At 53.6% G+C, this 19,362-nt stretch overlaps 2 protein-coding genes across 3 annotated transcripts in view; one reads left to right on the forward strand and one right to left on the reverse strand.

Annotated features, from left to right (window-relative positions):
• The window catches only part of BRF1 (BRF1, RNA polymerase III transcription initiation factor 90 kDa subunit), a 66,981-nt gene that overhangs the window by 17,984 nt on the left and 29,635 nt on the right, over positions 1–19,362 (reverse strand). For both annotated transcript variants that reach the window (XM_012665063.1, XM_012665062.1), the window contains exons 4-6: positions 15,664–15,695; positions 11,866–11,938; positions 710–859 (exon numbers count right to left, since the gene is read on the reverse strand). In XM_012665063.1, the coding sequence (XP_012520517.1) occupies positions 710–859; positions 11,866–11,938; positions 15,664–15,695 (255 nt within the window). The remainder of the gene's footprint in view (positions 1–709; positions 860–11,865; positions 11,939–15,663; positions 15,696–19,362) is intronic.
• BTBD6 (BTB (POZ) domain containing 6) lies at positions 8,098–10,508 on the forward strand. Its single transcript, XM_012665064.1, has 4 exons — positions 8,098–8,402; positions 8,499–8,589; positions 8,754–8,872; positions 9,060–10,508. The coding sequence occupies exons 1-4, from the start codon at positions 8,182–8,184 to the stop codon at positions 10,090–10,092; spliced, it is 1,464 nt and encodes a 487-aa protein (XP_012520518.1). The 5' UTR covers positions 8,098–8,181; the 3' UTR covers positions 10,093–10,508.

Raw genomic sequence — 19,362 nt, forward strand, 5'->3', positions numbered from 1 at the left:
AGCAGAGTACAGGGACACTGGCACCTGGCCTTCTGGAAAAGAGTGGAACCTGTGGGCACCAGAGGGGGAGTGAGGGCCCTGCCGACCTGGGGGCTCACCCTGGGCAGGGGCCCAGGTCCATGGCTGGTGCAGTTAGCCAGACCATGTCCACGTCCACCCCACCATCACCCAGAGCTAAGCCAGGGTCTATGGGAGAGCTGCACCCGGAGGGGTCCTCAGAGTGCGACCAGATCAACTGTCATGCTGGGGGGTGGTAGATTAGCCTGAAAGCCCTGGGGCACCCTCTGCAGTAACAACTTGGCATCTTAGTTGAGACAGGCCACACTGTTAGCCATGCCAGGAGCCAGGCACTCTGTGCGGCTTCTCCCCAAAAGTGGGCAACTCGGGGTCAGGCCCAGGGAGCCCGGCCAGTCCACTCTGCCTGTGAGGGTCCTGTCCCTTATCCTAGGACCTGCAGAGGCTGACAGGAGAGCCAGGAAAGGCCTTGAGGGCCAAGGACCTCTGAGACAGGTCAGTACTAGGCACAGGAGGCTGGGAGGCTGCTCGGAGTGCGAGGCCAGCTCTGGGAATACAGGCACGACGCACAGGCTCGGACGGCTCAAGAGTCAGGACAGAGAACTCGACCACAGTGGCCAGCGAGTCTGGGCCGGTGTGACTGCAGGACTGAGGGCACCGTCCCACGGGAAGGGGCCTGGGACTCCTACCGCACCTGCTCCGCAGAGGCCCGAGGGGCGCCGGCCAGTGTGCATCCAGTCCCTCTTCATCCTCTGCAGGAGCCTCAGGGCTGTCATGGACACCTCATGGTTCTTCTCCCCAAACTCCAGCAGGTGGGCGAAGCGTGGGATGTATAGGCACGGGTCTGCGGCAGACACACCCCCTCAGTGCCAGCCTCACCAATGCCAAGAACACACCTTGCAAGGAGCCTTTGGAGTGTGCGCACACAGTATACACAACACAGCCCAGAGCAACACCCCCAGACTTGGGTCAACCCTCACCCGTCTTTCCATGCACACAAGCGCCCCAAGGGTCCCCCTGTCCTGACGGCCTCCCGACCCTCAGCTGCAGCGGCTGCAGACATTGCATAACCAGGGAGAGATACTGCCTTCCCACCACCAGGCCAGCCTGCTGCAGGCACGCAGTGGTCTCGGGCAGTGCGCCCAGGCATAGCCTTGCTGACTCTCACGGCCCCCTGCTCAGGGCATAGCAGGGGTGCTCACACCCAGCAGCCTCCCCTCCGGACCACACCGACAGTGCCACCCCCAACAACATTCACTGGGGTTCTTGAGCAGCACAGGCCTGGGCACACAAACCACCCTCTGAACCCACCAGGTGGCTCGTGTCAGCTCATACTTGCGGGCCAGAGGAGGGCCCACTCTCGGCATCTCCACCAGCACCGCGCAGTGCTGTGAGGGGACACGTGCACAGACGCCTGGCACAGTGCTGGATGTGTGCAGACACACGGCCCGCCGCGTGAGTGGGAACGAGCAGGCAACTGAAGGAACGCGGCTGACTGGGGTGAGGCCATGAGTGCGCTGAGGGAACTGCACGAGCTCCGTAAGAGAGCATCGGGCGGCACTGTGCAGAAGAGCCTCGCGAGGCAGGGGCCGTTTGGGCTGAGGTCTGAGCAGGAGAGGGCCTGGCCCAAGCCGGAAGCAGGTCCGTGCTAGCGATGACCATGGAGGAGGGAACTGCAGGTCACAGAGAGCCCTGGAGGCACAGGGAGGGGACCGGTCGGCTGTTTCTCTTCTCGCTCCAGCCTGAGCAGTGAGCCACCAACCCTACCTACTCACCACTACCTGGGGCCCTCCTTCCTTGGCCCTCCGCTGACCCCTTCTATCAGCCTCCTGCATCTACAAGGGCCTGCGTGACTGAGCTCCGGCCCCTGGAAGCCCTGTGAGATCCTGCAAGTGTTCCCCTGCATTTCCGGCTCACACAAAACACCCAGGGAATGCTTCTGAGGCCAGAGAAGATGGCTCAGCCCAGAAGCAGCCTGGGACCCGAGGGACTGCACAGACCCAGGCCACACTCCTGCACATAGACCACGTGGGGCTGTGACGAGAGTGAGCAAAGCCCGTGGTGTGTCCCGTCACAGGGTCCTGACAGCCACCCAGCCAGCCGCCCAGCCCAGGTAGCTGCGACCCCTCGTCCCCCTTTCCAGGTGAGCCGTGGCCACGTGGCCCCATGGGCTGGACTCAGGCTCAAGTCTGAGCTGTCTAGAACTACAGCCCATTTCCACCGTTTAAGAAATAACTTTGGTGCTTTGGTTGCTAAAAAAAGATATTACTGGGAGAAAAATAAGAGGTATTTTAAAAGTAATATAATTGTTAACATTTCTAAAATTTTTCAATAAAATGCCAGCCACTGGAGCCAGAGCTGTAACGTGTGGTAAAAGACATCCTGACGCGGTGGGACTCCGACGCTGATTCTTGAAGCAGAAAACTGAGCTCAGAACACTAGTAAACATTTCAAAACAGATATGTCAGGAGACAGGTGGGGGCGAGTGGGACTGAGCAGCAGTGACGCTACAGGCCGGCCAGCGTGCAGTGCCAGGCAGGGCAGTGTCGAGGGGCAAACGCAAACATTTTATGGAAAGAAAACAGTAGTTTTAAACAGTCGTAGATCTGTAGGCGCACAGCAACACGGGAAGGATTAAATGAAGCAAAAAGCACTGGAAACAAATTTCACAGCTACAATAATAGGAGATTTTAACGTAGTTTCCTCAAATTTGACAGACTGATTAAGGAAAAAAAAAGACTAAAGGGGCCGGGCGTGGTGGCTCACGCCTGTAAATCCTAGCACTCTGGGAGGCAGACGCGGGCAGATCGTTTGAGCTCAGGAGTTCGAGACCAGCCTGAGCAAGAGCGAGACCCCGTCTCTACTAAAAATAGAAAGAAATTAATCGGACAATTAAAAATATATAGAAAAAATTAGCCAGGCATGGTGGCGCATGCCCGTAGTCCCAGCTACTCGGGAGGCTGAGGCAGGAGGATTGCTTGAGCCCAGGAGTTTGAGGTTGCTTGTGAGCTAGGCTGACGCCACGGCACTCTAGCCCGGGGAACAGAGTGAGACCCTGTCTCGGAAAAAAAAAAAAAAGTCAAAAGACTAAAGGGTGAATTAGACATATCACCATAGGCTCCGTTTAACAAGTATATTTTAAATTCGGTGTCCCGCAGAGTCTGTGGATCAGTTACGGAAATGACCGTGTATTTAACACAAAGAAACCGTCAATCTAGTCTAGCTAACAGAAACCTCACAAGCCATGCCCTTGACCACATGTGCAACAAAACTAAAAATTAGCAAAAAAAGAAACACAATTCCCTCACCTCTAAGCACTATCAGGAAACTAAAGAATAATCCTTCAGGTAATTTTATAGACAAATGCTTCTTATAATTAAGGAAGAAACAACAAAAATAATGAACTAAGTAGCCAAATAACAGAAAATTTTAGATTAACAAAATTAATTAAATTATTTAAAGTAAGCAAAAGGGACTAATAAAGAAAAACAAGGCCAGGCGTGGTGGCTCACGCCTGTAATCCCAGCAGTTTGGGAGGCCAAGGAGGGAGAATCGCTTGAGCCCAGGAGTTTGAGAGCAGCCTGGGCAACACAGTGAGACCCTGTCTCCACAAAAAATTTAAAAATTAGCTGGGTGTGGTGGTGTGCACCTGTAGTCCTAGCTACTGGGGAGGCTGAGGCAGGAGGATCGTTTGAGCCCAGGAGTTTCAGCCTGGGCAATAGAGTGAGATCCTGTCTCAGAAAGAAAGAAAAGAAAAAGAAAAACAAGTAAACAAATAAATTACCACTATCAAGAAAAGAATTTTGAAGACCCCAAAGCCAGTATGGTACTGGCATAAAGACAGACATACAGACAAGTGAACAGCACAGAGCCCGGAAACAAACCCTAGAGTGTATGGTCAAACGATTTTCAACTAGGGCGCCACAGACACACAACAAAGAAAGGATAGTTTTTCAACAAATAGTGCTGGGAAAACTGGGCATCCACATCCAAAGAACGAAGAGAGACCTTTACCTTACATTCCACACAAAAATTAACTCAAAACAGATTAGAGACCTAAACGTAAGAGTTGATACTATAAGACCGCTACAAGAAAACATTGGGAAAAGCTTTATGACACTGGTCCTGGCAATGATTTCTTGAACATGGCACCAAAAATAAGGGCAACAGAAGTAAAAACAGACATACGGGATGACCTCAAATTAAAACATTTCTGCACAAAAAAGGAATCTATTGACAGACAGAAAAGGCATCCTACAAAACGGGAGAAAATACTTGCAAACCACTTTATCTGGTAAGGGGTCAATATCCACAATAAATAAGAAACTCCTACAACTCAGCAACAAAGAAACCCAAACAACCTGATTACAAAATGGGCAAAGGACTTGAATAGACATGTCTCCAAATAAGATATACAAATGGCCAAAAAATACATGAAAAGATGCGCTACATCACCAATGAACTGGGAAACACAAATCAAAACCACAAGACACCACCTCATATCCATTAGCACGGCCACCATCAAGAAAAGAAAATTATAACAAGTACTGGCAAGGATGAGGAGAAACCTTTGCACACTGCTGGCAGGAATGTGCAATGGTGCCGCCACTGCGGAAAACAGTAGGGTGGTTCCTCAAAAAGTTAAACACAGAATTACCGTCTGATCCAGCAATCTCACTTCTGGGTATATACCCAAGAGAACTGAAATCAGATGGTGAACGAACATCTGTACGCGCGCGTTCTCAGCAGCATTATTCACGACAGCCAAGAGATGGAAGCAACCCGTATCCACGGATGGACGAACGGAGGAGCAAAATGTGGTCTATCTGCACAATGGAATGTTATTTAGCCTTAAAAAGGAAGGAAATTCTGACACATGCTACAACATGGATAAACTCTGCTGACATCATGCACTAAAAGGACAAATACTATGTGACCCCACTTACGTGGGGTACCTAGAGTAGTCAAATTCATACAGATAGGCAGTAGAATGGTGGGTGCCAGGGGCTGGGCTTGGGCGGGAGAAGGAAATGGGGAGTATTTGTTCAATGGACATAGAGTTTCAGTTATGCAAGATCCGTGAGTTCTATAGATGTGCACGTAGTTAATACTGCATTGCACGTTAAAAAACTGTTGAGGGTAAATTTATGTTATGTGTTTTTTTATCACAATAAAAAGTCAAATCTCTACAAAGTCTAATCAAGAGAGAAAGGAGAAAAAACACAGACAGGCATTAGGAACAAAAAAGGACCATAAACGGAGAGGTGGAGATTTTTAAAACTGACCATGTATTATTCATAACATTATAATACATTTAAAATCCAAAGAGCAAAGGATGGATTTTTTTTGTTTTGCTGAAATATTTTTAGATATCCACACACCCCCACGCCACCACCCAGATCGAGATGCTGACTACCTCTGACTGCCCAGCAGACCCTCCTAGAACCCCATTCTGAGATAACGTCCACCCAAGTTTTGTGTGTAGTTATAATTTAATTATTCTCACTGCATTCATTGTACGAATCCACCACAATTTGTTGATCCTTTCTGTTGCTAATGGACATGTGGACTGTTTCCACTCTGTGGCCATTTGTATTTTGTTCCTGAAAATCGTTTACACTCTTTACCGTCTTTTATGAAAACACACAGTTGGGACATAAACCATGGCCGCAGTGGCCAGCCCGTCTTTGCCAGCGGGGTTCCCACAGCATGAAGGTGCTGCTGCGGCATCTGTGGCTGTGCCCTTGGTGGGCACACACACAGTTTCTCCTGGGACTTCCGGGCTCTAGTGCGCACTACCCCTGCCCTCGAGGTTATGCTCCCACCAGCAGCGCGTGAGTTCTAGTTGCTCCGCGTCGTCACCAACACTTGGTATTATCAGTCTTCTTAAGTTCAGCCACTGAACTGAGGGGGGAGTTCAGTGGTGCCCCATTCCCCAAATAACTAATGACATGAGCACTTTTGGCCATTTGGATAGTGTCTGTTCACCTCTTTTGCCCATTTTTTAAAAATTGGGTTGTCAGCATTTTTCTTCCTGACTCGTAGTTCATCTTTTGGATAGTCTTTTGCAAAAAATACAGCAAATATTTTCTGAAAGGGATGTTCTCCTTGGGGACATTTACTAAAATTGAGTAGGCTGAAAAACTGAATAGACCAATGACAACCATGGAAAAAACAGAGAGCTCCTGTTTGATTTTCAGAGCAGGGGTGGGGTGACCAAGGCGGTGCCCACTGACCAGTCACTGAGCTGCTCGGCTGTGTCCTGTACGTTTCCCCTACATGGAGCGTAGGGACATGCAGGAGGTTACATATGTGACCTTAGGTGAGGAAGCCCCTCCTGAAAGCGAAGACTCTGAGGCTGCAAGTCTGAATCCAGGCCCGACTGCACACCAGCTACATGGTCTGGGGCAGGGGACATGACCTCTGAAGTTTGGTCTCCTCATCTGCAAAGAGAGGTGTCCAGAGTCATATGATTCCCAGGAATGGCACGCGGCTGCCGAGTGGTTGTGCATGGAGTACGCGGAGGTTGCTGCCATACCTGAGCTATGCCAGGTAGAAGGCCGCCAAGCATGACACTCAGCATGATGTCCCAACAAGGTAAGTCATGACTAGCTGGGACAGACTAGCAAAGGTCACATCCGACAGACCAGCAGAGGCAGGTGAGCATCCCCTTGGGAGGCCAGGGTCCAGAGCTGGATGCCTGGGACCAAATTCGCCTACAAGCTGGGTGACTCTGAGCTTGCTTCCTCGAGGACAACGTAGGGGAAATGGCAGCTCCTGCCAGCTCAGTACTGAGTATGTAGAGCACCCAGAGCAGGTTGGGAAGTGCTATCCATGAGTGTTTGCTTCTGATACCTGCAATAATCTAAAGTATGCAATGTTCAGACAAACTAGAAAAAGGCTACCAACAAGCCAATTAAAATGATAAAGGCCATAAACATAAAATCCACAAAAATGCAAATGATCAATAAACACAGGAAAACACACGAAAACACAGTCAACTGCTTTCATAATTAAACATATGCAAACTAAAACAATGGGATGTCATTTTCCATGCATTAAAGTACAAGAGAAGAAATAAAGTGGGCGCTGACAAGGCTATGGGGAGTGAGGACTCTCATACCCCTGAGGGGCGAAAATCGGCAGTGTGCATAGAGCAGCCAGCAGCCCCTAACCCCAAAACCCAAAAAATAAAGAAATGATCCTCTGAGCCAGCATTTCACTACTAATGAATTCTTTCACAAAACAAAACAAACAACAAACACACCAACCACTAATTCAGATGGGAAGAAGGGTGCACAGACATGGCCCCAGAATGTTCACGTCCCCGTCAGCAAGAGAATGGGACACAGGGGTGCCCACATCAGATGTCACCAAGGTCTTCCAAATAAATAAGGAGGATGCATGGGTCCTGACGTGGTGTCAGACCCCGGGTGGGAGAGACTCCACCAACAGCAACACCAGTGACCCGGGGCCACACGCCATGAGGATATGCAGTTAAGAATGGGAACAGGCTAAGTCGTCACCAAGCTAAGAGTAATTTCTTCTGAAAAGGAAAGAAATTAGCTTTCCACATCAGGCACTTCTACAAAATTTGAGCTACTAACATTTCACTTTGGGGTGACAAAAAATGAACCGATTAAAAAGCAGGAGAGAGGTGTTTAGAGGCGATACAGGACAGCAAGCGCACGCCCACATGCAGGCCAGGTGAAGGACCTGGCGCCCAACTGAGGGTGGCATAATCCCGCTCCTTCCCGGCCCGGCGGCGGGGCGGGGCCTTGGGCCAGGGGCGGGGCGCCGACGTCCGCCCGCGGGGTGGGGCCTCGGGCGCACCGTGACGCACCGAGACGCGCCGGCGCCGCGGCGGGTACGGGCGAGGGCGGGCGGGACGGCGCCCCCTGCGGCCGGGCTCGGGCTCGGGCTCCCGCTCGGGCTCCAGCGGGGGTCGCAGGGCCGGGCGGGGCCGCGGCGCGGGGAGCTGCCCTGCCCGCCGCCCGGCGCGGCCCCATGCTGCTGCCCCTGGCCTGTCTGCACGGCCGCGTCGCGCAGTGCCTCACCGCCCTCCTTGTGCTTGCAGAGCCGCCCCCGAAGCCCCCGCGCGGCGCCAGGGCGCGCGGCGTGGCGCAGACCTGCGCTGAGGCCGCCCCCGCCGCGCTGCCCGCGAAGATGGCCGCGGAGCTCTACCCGCCGGCCAGCGCCGCAGCCGCCGCCACGGACATCGCCAACAGCAACGCCGCCGCCGCCGCGGGCAGGAAGGCCGGCCCGCGCAGCCTGCCCAGCGCCCCGGCCCCCGCGCCGCCGCCGCCCGCACCCGAGCCGCCCGCGCCCAGCAACAACAACTTGGAGAGCCCCAATTGGCAATCCTTCCACCCGACCCTGCGCGAGAGGTGAGCCCGCCCGACACCCCGCCCTGCGCGCCCCCAGCCCGGCGGCCTGCGCCGCGCGGCCTGCGGAGCCAAGCCCGTGTGCCCTGCCCTTTGCAGGAACGCGCTCATGTTCAACAACGAGCTCATGGCCGACGTCCACTTCATCGTGGGGCCCCTGGGGGCGACCAGGAGGGTGCCTGCCCACAAGGTTGGTAGAGGGTCAGCCCTTTGAGCTCCCAAAGGCGACGGGCCACCTCCCAAAAACGGACTGCCGCGACCCGGCGTGGCTGGACACAGCCTGTGTCTTCCTTAATGCGCCTGCAGCCAGCTGGGGGGCCTCGGGGCTCACGCAGCTCTCTTCCTCATCCACAGTACGTCTTGGCTGTCGGGAGCTCCGTTTTCTTTGCCATGTTTTACGGGGACCTCGCAGAAGTCAAGTCAGAAATCCACATACCGGATGTAGAGCCCGCAGCTTTCCTGATCTTGCTCAAGTAAGTCTGCTCTGAGGGGCTTAGGATGGGGGTTTCTCCTTTCTGCCTGGTCACTACCAAGGCAGCATCCCACAGCTTCTGAGGGGATGCACACAGCAGCTGACGGGCACCCCTCCCAGGCCCACACTGCCTGGTGACGGGTGCTCAGGAGCCAGCCCCCAGCAGCTGCTGTACCTGCCTTGCCTAGGTACATGTACAGTGACGAGATCGATCTCGAAGCCGACACGGTGCTGGCCACTCTGTATGCTGCTAAGAAGTACATTGTCCCCGCACTGGCAAAAGCCTGCGTCAACTTTCTGGAGACAAGTCTGGAAGCCAAAAATGCCTGCGTCCTGCTGTCCCAGAGCCGGCTGTTTGAGGAGCCCGAGCTGACCCAGCGTTGCTGGGAGGTCATCGATGCGCAGGCCGAGATGGCCCTGCGGTCTGAAGGCTTCTGTGAAATCGACCGGCAAACACTGGAGATCATCCTGACTAGGGAGGCCCTTAACACCAAGGAGGCGGTGGTGTTCGAGGCTGTCCTACACTGGGCTGAGGCAGAGTGCAAGAGGCAGGGCCTGCCAGTCACCCCACGCAACAAGAGGCACGTTTTGGGGCGAGCCCTCTATCTGGTCCGAATTCCAACCATGACCCTGGAGGAGTTTGCCAATGGCGCTGCCCAGTCTGACATCCTGACTCTGGAGGAGACCCATCACATCTTCCTGTGGTACACAGCTGCCAACAAGCCCCGCCTGGACTTCCCCCTGACCAAGAGGAAGGGCCTCGCCCCGCAGAGGTGCCACCGCTTCCAGTCTTCCGCCTACCGCAGCAACCAGTGGCGGTATCGCGGGCGCTGCGACAGCATCCAGTTTGCCGTGGACAGAAGGGTGTTTATTGCAGGGCTGGGCTTGTACGGGTCCAGCTCTGGGAAGGCCGAGTACAGCGTGAAGATCGAACTCAAGCGGCTGGGGGTGGTCCTGGCTCAGAACTTGACCAAGTTTGTGTCGGACGGATCCAGTAACACCTTCTCAGTATGGTTTGAACACCCAGTCCAGGTTGAACAAGACACCTTCTACACGGCCAGCGCCGTCCTTGATGGCAGCGAGCTCAGCTACTTTGGGCAGGAGGGGATGACGGAAGTGCAGTGTGGGAAGGTGACCTTCCAGTTCCAGTGCTCCTCGGACAGCACCAATGGGACAGGGGTCCAGGGTGGGCAGATCCCTGAGCTCATCTTCTACGCCTGAGACACCAGGCAGGGGCTGGGGAGGCTGCACCGTGAGTAAGCGCAGGGGAAGCAGAAGCACCGAGCTCTGCAGCTGCGCTTAATTTGTATCTCTTTGGTATGTAGCCAGCTGTAGCCTGATTCTGTGAAATAGAAGCCTTTTCTACACAGCCAGAGCCCAGGTGTCTGAATCTCAGGCGTCTCCGGACACTGGTGGCGCACATTGCAGGTGGAGGCAGACTTGGGGCACAAGGCAGGCCCCAGATCCCCTCAGTGGCACCCACGCTGCCTGCTTTGAGGGGTTGGATGTCCCTCCCACCCTCTAGGGTTCTAAGTGGTTCCAAGCTTAACATGAGACCTTCCCTTCAAATCTAAAATTAGTCACTTAAAATAGTTCATCTATTAAAGTAGATTTTCATAATAAAGGTTGCATAAAATGGTAGCTGCGTGTAGGTAAATGATCATGCGAGTCATAAACTGAGGTGTTCTCTCTTTCACACAGCGGGAACAGGTCCTCTCTGCCATCACTAGAGGAAAACGTACAGTTCTGAACAATGCTTACTGGTTAGAAGCCAACTATGTCCCCAAGATGCCCATCTGTCCCCTGGGCCCCTACCAGTTGGGGCTGGCTTCCTCTCTAGAGCTGCGGCTAGAACACTCCGGAAAATGCCAGGAGTCTGGTTTTCTCTGTACTTCCTAAAGCATCACCAGCACCTCAGGTGAAGTCCCACTGTGTGGATTTGACTGGTGGGGGCACACTCCCTGGGCCCCTGAGAACAGACCGCTGGCCTCAGGCTGGCCAACAGCGTCACGAGCAGTCACTGCCTGCGGGGACAGCCTGCCGCGGGTGTGCACCGTAGGGTAAAGCAGGCTCTCCCAGCCCCTTGTCCCTGTCCCCTCAAACCGCACATCCCACAGACAGCTGCTTTGTTTCTGGAAAACCTCAGCTTGACCCCCAAAGGGGAGGGATGGCCTCCCCTGGCACAGTGCTGGGGCCTTCTGGGAGAGGGTGTGGGCCAGGCATGGAGCCCCAGCCTGGTCCGACACCCTGATGCTGGGGAAACTGGCCCACCCTGCCCGGCACTGGGGCCTGGCCCCGCCCTCCCCGGCCCCAGATGCCACCTAGCTCTGGAAACACCTGCAGGTGCTGACGGGCCAGGTAAGGAAATGGCCCTCTGAGCTGGCTGTGGAAACCAGTCCTCTTGGTGAAGCTCAAGTAAAGAAAGGGTAAGTCAAAAAGATCAGGCAGAAAGTGCTATTCTGATCCCTTCCTTCTAGATTTTTCCATCAGCTCTGATTCTACATGCACGAACGCTGGTGCTGCCAAGAGGGGAAACAGGACTTGCTCTACTCCTTCCCCATGCTGAAAGAGGAATACACAAGCTCCATAAAGCCGCCCACACTGGAAGCTCAATGAACACAAAAGTGGCACAAGACTCAAGAATGGGCTGTGGCCAAGTGGAGTCCACAGGAGGTGCCCCACCATTCCTGTCTGTGTGGAAATGCCACCTCCCCAGAGGCACCTGGAGGCCGGTATTTCCAAACCTCGTCCCACACACAGCAGCCCTCCGCTTCCCTGTCTGTGACCCTGTCCACACTTGCCAGGCACTCACAGTGGGTCTGCTGGTCACACGAGAATAAAGCCCCTCGTGCTGAGTCCCCAGCAGCTTTAGGAGACGTTTCTTATGTTGAGAGGTGCTGCACTTTGATAGGATTTCCCTCCCATTCTTCAAAACACATTTAGCACACTGGTTTCTCAGCAGCCCTTGGACCCCACCTGAGCCCCGACACGTACCTATGGCTGGCGCGTTGATGCAGAGCTCTCTTGCCAAGAGAAGAAACGTCTTTCCCAGCACGTACACGTTCACCTGGGATGGAGAGATCACAGCCAGAAAAGCACTGGTGTTAGATGTGTGCCTTTTCTTGCTTAAAATGCATATTTCATTGTTTGATCTTTAAAGAATGTGACATCAGGGCCTCCTGCAGCCTGTGGAGCACCCACCCCACCTCCCAGTGAGCCTGGCTGTCCTCCGCTTGGCCTCTAGGTCCCAGAGCCTGCCCTCTTCCCCCAGGCCACTGCTTTGGACCTTGCTGCACAGCCTCACCAACGCCTGCATTTGCTTACAAGGAAACCTGCCTGGAGGGTCCTTGTCAGGGCGTAACCACACAGTGCACATGTGTTTAATTCAGAATCATGCATGCCTGAACACAAGGCCTGTGTACCTACACACATTCCCATTGGTCACACCTCCTCCACTCCCTGACCTGACAGGCCCTATTGGTCTCAGCCTCAGCCCCCATTCTGGGATCCTGATCCAAATCCACACCCAGCCTGCCCTCCCCTGCCTTCCTCCCCTGCCATCCTCTCTTTCCGCCACAAGGCAGTGGGGGTGAGGGCCAGACCTGGAAGGGGCTGGCAGTCAGTGGGGGGAGTACCACTGCTTGTCCTTGAGAAAGCAAGGACCCCAGCCTGCATGCAGTCACTGCACACAGCCCCGCAATGCGCCAAGCTCCCCTAAGGAGCCCTGCTGGGGGAGACACAGGCAGGCTGTGGGGAGGATGCTTCTGAGCAGGGTCTGTGGCCAGTGTGGGAAAGCCCCGCCTGCCCTGTCTTCACCCTGGGCTTGCAACCCTGCACCCCTATGCCTCCCATGTTTGGCCAGTCTGGCCCTCTGCCTCTGGCGTCCCCAAAGAACTCCCTCTCCTGACCAAGCCCAGCCTATGGGCCCCTGGGCAAGGCCCCTTGTCCTAGAGTGCAGGTGGCACTTCAGGCACATGCTGATTTCAAGGGACCAGGGGGTCTCCGAGATGGTACACAAAGGGGGTCTACATTAGAGGCAGGAGCTGGAGATAGTGTTTGTGGGGCCATGTCAGCTCGGGGAACCTGCCCAGCTGGGAAGGCCAGGGCTGGGCCTGTATGTCCAGCAGCCGCAGGCCACTGCACTGGTTTCCTTCTGCCCCTGGCTGGGCACAGTTTCTACCTTCCTCGATATACCCGAGGGCTCCATCATAAGGCTGGTGGCTCACACAGTGTGCCTTCTAAAGGAAGTGTGCCTTCTCACGGAGTTTCCATGGGTCTAGGAGTCCCTGGGTCTGCTCCCCAAACTGTGGTGCGTGTAGAGCTTGCACATATGGTATGTGTGAGCATGTATCTTCCCAGGCCTTGTGCTGGACTCCCTCCAGGCTCCTGTCTTCACCCTCCCGATTCCACGTCTGTTTTGACCACAGCAAAACTATGATCTGCTGTTGGAATGGCCAGGCCCCGTTGGAGGGACCTCCCTGACTTCTGCCTGCCCACCTCAAACTCTCCCCTCTACCCTAACCTGTGACCCAGACAGACACAGAGCTTGGATTATGACACCCAAACACTACAGAAAGGGATTCTGTAAAGGGACTTCAAATGGAAAATCAAATTTTAATGAAGCTGTGCACGTAAAATGCATGCAGTTCTCTCCAGAGATACTAATGTGTATGAGTGCTGTTTATCAGAAGTCGTCCCACTAACAGTCCAATGGTTCCCGCTCCTGGGCATCTGGCTGAAGGCTGCTCCCTGAGGGCAGATGGTCAAAGCTGGGCGTGGCTGGCCAGCGCTCCTATTTCTCTCCCAGGACTGCAGGTGGACTTTGCTTACAGACCGCCCTCTTGGGCCTACGGGCTCTACCTCTGAGGAGCTGTGCACCCGGGCAAGTGAGCCACCCTGGGTCTGTCTTAAGGCAGGGATCAAGAGGCCTAGGCGTGGGCCTGCTGGAGGACCAAGCAGTCCCCCAGGTGAAGCGCATGCCAGGCTGGGCTGTGAGAGCACCAGGCCCTACCTCCACGGGTTCCAGCCAGACGGTCATTGAGTGTGAGCTCAACACTGGGGAGAAGTTTAACCTTTGGCATGTGTATGAATCAACAATAAAAGGAGAACCTCAACATGGTGGCCGCTTCCAATTTTAAGTCATTTCCTCAGAGCAGTCAGCCCTTGCCAGCCGCAAGCCCCCCAGGAAAGGTCCTCACCTGATGCAGGTATGCTCTACACCAGAGACAGGTGTAAAGCATCTGTCCTGTGAGTGCCAGGCCCATGCTGGGCCCCCAGGGACATCACGCAGGCACAAAGGAACATGCCGTGGACCCCTCCAGGAAGGGCCCAGCCTCATCCAGTTCCTATCTGCCAGGTCACCTCACACCCAGCATGCAGACATGGCCCAGCCTCCTGCGGGCACGGTAGTCTTGGCACTTGGCTCTGCCCCTCCTCTGAGTCAGAAGGTCAAAGCGAACTGTCTCTGTGTGTCCACCCCTGACTGGGACTCTCCCTGGGCAGCATAGGGACCATCACTGCATGCCTGGGTTCAGCCCTGGGTGAGCAGGAACATCCACTTACTGTAATAGTTATCTTTTTCCATTTTGACAACCTGATTGATACCCCATTTCCAAAGGCTGTGTATAGAGAAACTACTAGAACACCTCCCCCTCTCCAAGTGGTGCCCAAGCCACTTCCAGAGTGGCTGCCCTGTCCCTAGCCCCCATGCCCATCTTTCCTGGGAAGTGACTGGATTAGAAACAGGGTCATGGGCCTTGCCCTGAACTGAGCACGGAGCATGTGAAATGTGGAGTAACTGGATTATCACAATTCCAGCAGATTATTTTTAGCTTGGCCACAAAACTATTTCAGCAATAGCTTCTGAGAGATGCCATTTACAAAGACAGCTGGGAAGACAAAGACACAGGCGCCATCTGATCCTGGCAGAAATCTTACTGTTGGTCACTGCCCAAGGGCACTGAACCCCGAAAAACCAGAGGTGGTAGCACGGTTATAGGACACCTTGGGGCACCCAGATCTGAATGGAAGATTTCCCTTCTAGGTATGGAATCCATGTCGATGCTGCACAACGTAGTCACGTTTATTTTCAATGATAACACTTCTCTTTCTGAGTCCTCAGTAGAGTGATCACTGTGGACCCTGGAGCTCTACTACAACCCAGGGCATGGGGACAAGGACTCGAGTCCAGCCCCCAGCCAGCCCCCAGCACTGTCAATGAGGACAAAATGTGGAGCCTCAATGTCCCCAAGCCCATGAGTGTCCCATCTGCACAGGTGTTCCTGGTGGTGGTCTTTCTACTATGTCTAGTAGTTTGGAAAGAGAGATGCAACAGAAAATGCCTTCTTTGGTACCCAGAAAGCAAGCGTCTCTAAACAGACTATAAATATAAGGTTTTTCTACAATTTCAAATGCGTGCATATGAGTCTAATTTTTTCTATTTTTTTTTTAAAAGAATCTTCCTTGCTTGGGACAACAGTTCACTTGGAAAGCTGGGCGAAGTGGCATGCACCTACCCTGTCTCTTAAAAATAAAAAAGTTCACTTGGCTTTCTCAAGTCGTCCCAAGGCTGGGCTGCCCTGTGTGGACAACCCCATGACGCGTGATACCGCGCAGAGACATGTGTCTTGGCCTTGTGACCCCCATGGCACGAAGGCCTCTCTGTCCTACACACCAAAGGTTCCTGTCAGGGCAGAGAACACAGACTGGCCTCCAGCGATGGTGGAGGGAGCAGAGTGTGTCCCGGTCAAAACCTCAGGTGGGGAAAGAGACTCGGGAAGGTAATCGGTCTACCTGAAGCAGGTCGCTGAGGTCGAGGAGCATGTCTGGAGCAGGAGTCAAGGATCTTCTCGGAGGCTGCAGGCTCAGGTTACACGACAAACTTGAAAGATATAAAGACTGCACACCCAGGGAACGGAAGATGTGTTTGCCGAGTCTAAGCTCAGCACTTGGTCAGGAAGGAAAAGGCCCTGAGGGAAAAGGGCCCCCCCACCCCCACAACAGGCCCCACCAGAACCTTCCGTCCCCCCAGGCACTGAGGGAAACCTCTGTGAACTCACTACCAGGACAAGGGGCTGCAAGAAGTGGGGAGCCAGGCCAAGGGGAACCGAAATGGGGGTGGGCGTCAATATAATCCTCAAGAGGCAACTCCGCCTTCACAGAACAGCTCCCAGTCAGGTGTCCGCTACAGACGGACCCGACACAGCAGAGATGCACAAAAGAACCCGTCCTCCCACCCACGAGCATTTATGGAGCGCCTGTTCAGCGCCAGGCAGCGTCCTGGGGCGGAGAACCCGGCACAGTGCTCAGCCCCAGCACCACAGAGTCCTGGGAGGCAGACACGCACAGGGCCAGCCTCCACCACCCAGGTGAGCCCGGCAGGCACCGTCACAGTGCTAGTGCTTGAGAGGACCTGTTGCTCTCAGCAGATAAATAAATGGCACCAAGAATATGTCCTAAGTGATTCAAAACTCAGATGGATACACAAACAAAAACATCAAACACAGTCATAGGTTAAAGCAACTTAGATGAAGTTAAAATCTATATCATTCATGGCTCTGCTGTAGCTTCGAGAAGCAACTAATGAAGAAATCTTCGTGGTGCTGAACCAGAAGTCCTGAGCAGGTGTCCTAGGAAAATCCTCAGACCACACATGCCAGGGGGAAGCCAAGTCCCGTGATGCTATAACCTCACACGGTCACGGACCGCCAAGGCGTGAGCGCTAAGGTACTTGAATGAAAGGCACACTTCAAGGTATGCACTTCACGGAGGGTGGCGACAGTAAGAAAGAAAATACTGCAGTGGAGAGCAGCAAGCTAGTGAGAAGAACTGTGAGAAAAAGGAAAGAGAGTAAAACCAAAGGAAATGAAAGGAAGGCAACACTAACTATATGTGTAACAATCAATGTCATCAAAGACAGACAACAGAAAAAGTTAACACCAACAGGCTACATCCCGTGTGGTTCCAACTCTGTGCCGTTCTGGCAAAGGCAAAACTGTGGAGACAGTAGAAGGATCAGTGGAGCACGGAGGAGTTTTAGGGCAGTACAACCCTTCTGTGCAACACAGCGTGGCGGATACGCGTCACTGTGTATTTGTCAAAGGCCACAGAATGCACGACAGCAAGAGTGAGCCCTGATGTAAACCGTGACTCTAGCTAATGACGCATCGATCGGCTCATCGACTGTAACAAATACAGCTCACTAACGCAGGACAGAAATGGAGGGAAACCATGGGTGGAAGGGCGGAAGGGTACGTGGGAACGCCCTGCACTGTCTGCACACTTTTTCTGTAAATCTAAAACTGCTCTAAAAAATAAAGTCTATTTAAATAATAACAACGGCCAAAAAATGTGTAAAACTTTTGAACAGAAGCTTAACAAAAAGAAACAAAGAGCCAATAAGCACATAAAAAAGAATTCAACAGCATCAGCTATCACAGAAACCCAAGGGAAACGAGACACCACCACGTACCTGCAACAGCACCGAATGCTGGCGAGGACGTGGGACAACCGCGACTCACACTCTGCTGGTGGGAGTGCACAGGTATGAGCTCTGTGGGGAAAGTCCTGGAAGTTTCTTACAAAACTAAACATATACCTACCTTTTGACTTAGGTATTCTACTCCTAGGTATTTACCCAAGAAAAATAAAAACTATGTCCAAGACTTATAAAAGAGCACTCATAGCAGCTTTACTCATAATAGCCAAAAACTGGGAACGGCCCCGCTGTCTATCAGAAGAGCAGACATCTAGCTGTCCTGTGTCGCACAGTGCTACTACTCAGCACATCAACGACACGGTGAATCTCAAAAGCATGCCAGGTGTAGAAACCTTCCAGAAAGAACACAGGCCGTATGATTCCACCTGTAAGACATTCTACTACAAGCACAACAGGCTGATGGTGGAAGGATATCAGGTCAGTGTCTGCCTCCCGACCGGAAGGGCAGAAGGACTGCTTGCTCCCCGGTGCTGGCCGCTCTGGCCCCAACGGGAGCTGGGCGGAGGCACGACCTTTGTCAGAACTCACACAGCAACAGGGCCTGCGCATTCCACTTAGGGCCCACTTTATCCCCAAAGGAAAGAAGGAACCAGCTAATGATCTGCCTGCTGAAGGGCTTTGTGGGGAGTGGGCAGATGTCTGTACCGATCTTTCAAATGTGCCAGAAAGTGAGACGGCTAAGGGACGCATGGCGAGGGGTGCGGGCGTCAGGGGCAGAGCTTGGACCCCACGTGTTAGGGAGCGACTCTACAATTACTTCAACTTTGCAGGTGTTTGAAAATCTTCATAATGAAAACATGGAAGTAAGTGTGTACATTTTATGAATAAAAGGGGCTTGGAATGACACTTTTAAATGAGTTAAAATGATTACTTCCCTTGAAATGAAAATCGCCCGACACTTGATCCTGGACCACCTGGCTCTGCCAGGAGGCACCCCAGGGGAATCCCAGACAGCAGGCTCAGTTGCGTAAGGGACAGCTACATGCCCCCAGGGCCCAGCCTGGGCCAGAGCCCATTCGTGTCCCTGGGGCCCAGTTCCCAGGCACCCCAACCAATGAACATCTGGGGATCTGCCCGTGGCTTCTGAGCATCTTCTGCCCAGCATGGCCAGCGGGCCTGTCCCTCCCAGGGCCCCTCCCTTTTGCTAAGCAGCTGCTTCTAACCTTGCCAGCTGGAAGTAAAAGTCAGCAGGCAAAAGTGCCTTGCTGAGGCCCTGAGGGCATGGGAGCCTCTATGCTGTCGGCTGGGACCTCTTTTTCCCTCCCTCCTGGTCCCTGCCATGTTCTAGTAGGTGGCACTTCTGCTCAATGAGCCTTGAGTGTCAGTCATAGAAGAGATGTATAAACAAGACTGGTGGGTGACAAACACCTTCAAAGATTCTGGACTTTCCTGAGGGTTAGAACAGACTCAAGCGTATGAGGCTCCCATGAGACCGTCGCTGGGTTTAATAAAATGCGCGAGCAGTTCCGACGCTGTCGTGTGCGGCAGTGCGTCCGCTACTGTGCCACCACACCGCCTGGCACCTGGGACGAACCCGGCTTCCCCACCAAGTCGCGGGCAATGCAGGGGTGGGGGGATGGCCACTCCACTGTGAAGAGGGCGGGGAAAACTGAGGCTGTCCACGCCATTTGGCTGGCTGTAGTATGCCTGTAGGGAAGACGACTACAGACACGTTTTCCGTAAGTAGAAAAGTTCACAGAGATTTAAATAAGGCAGAACTAAAACTCAAAAGAACATGAAATTCCTCTGAGCAGCCTCACATATAAATGTTTCTTCTGGATGCCCCAAGAGAGAAACAAGGAAACCTGCCCCTGCATGTCTGATAGAAAGGTCTGTGCTGCAATAGTTTGCAAATGAATGGGGGACCAGCGGGGTGGCCCCAGCCTGAGCCGATGACATTCCCAAGTCCCCTGGGACCAGAGAGGGGATTGTAGACATGGCATCAGGACCAAGGAGCAAAACCTCCACTTCTCCTAGAAGGACAACCAGCCCAG

Source organism: Propithecus coquereli, unplaced genomic scaffold, assembly GCF_000956105.1.
Source record: "Propithecus coquereli isolate 6110/MARCELLA unplaced genomic scaffold, Pcoq_1.0 Scaffold950, whole genome shotgun sequence".
In the NCBI taxonomy this organism is placed as follows: Eukaryota; Metazoa; Chordata; class Mammalia; order Primates; family Indriidae; genus Propithecus; species Propithecus coquereli.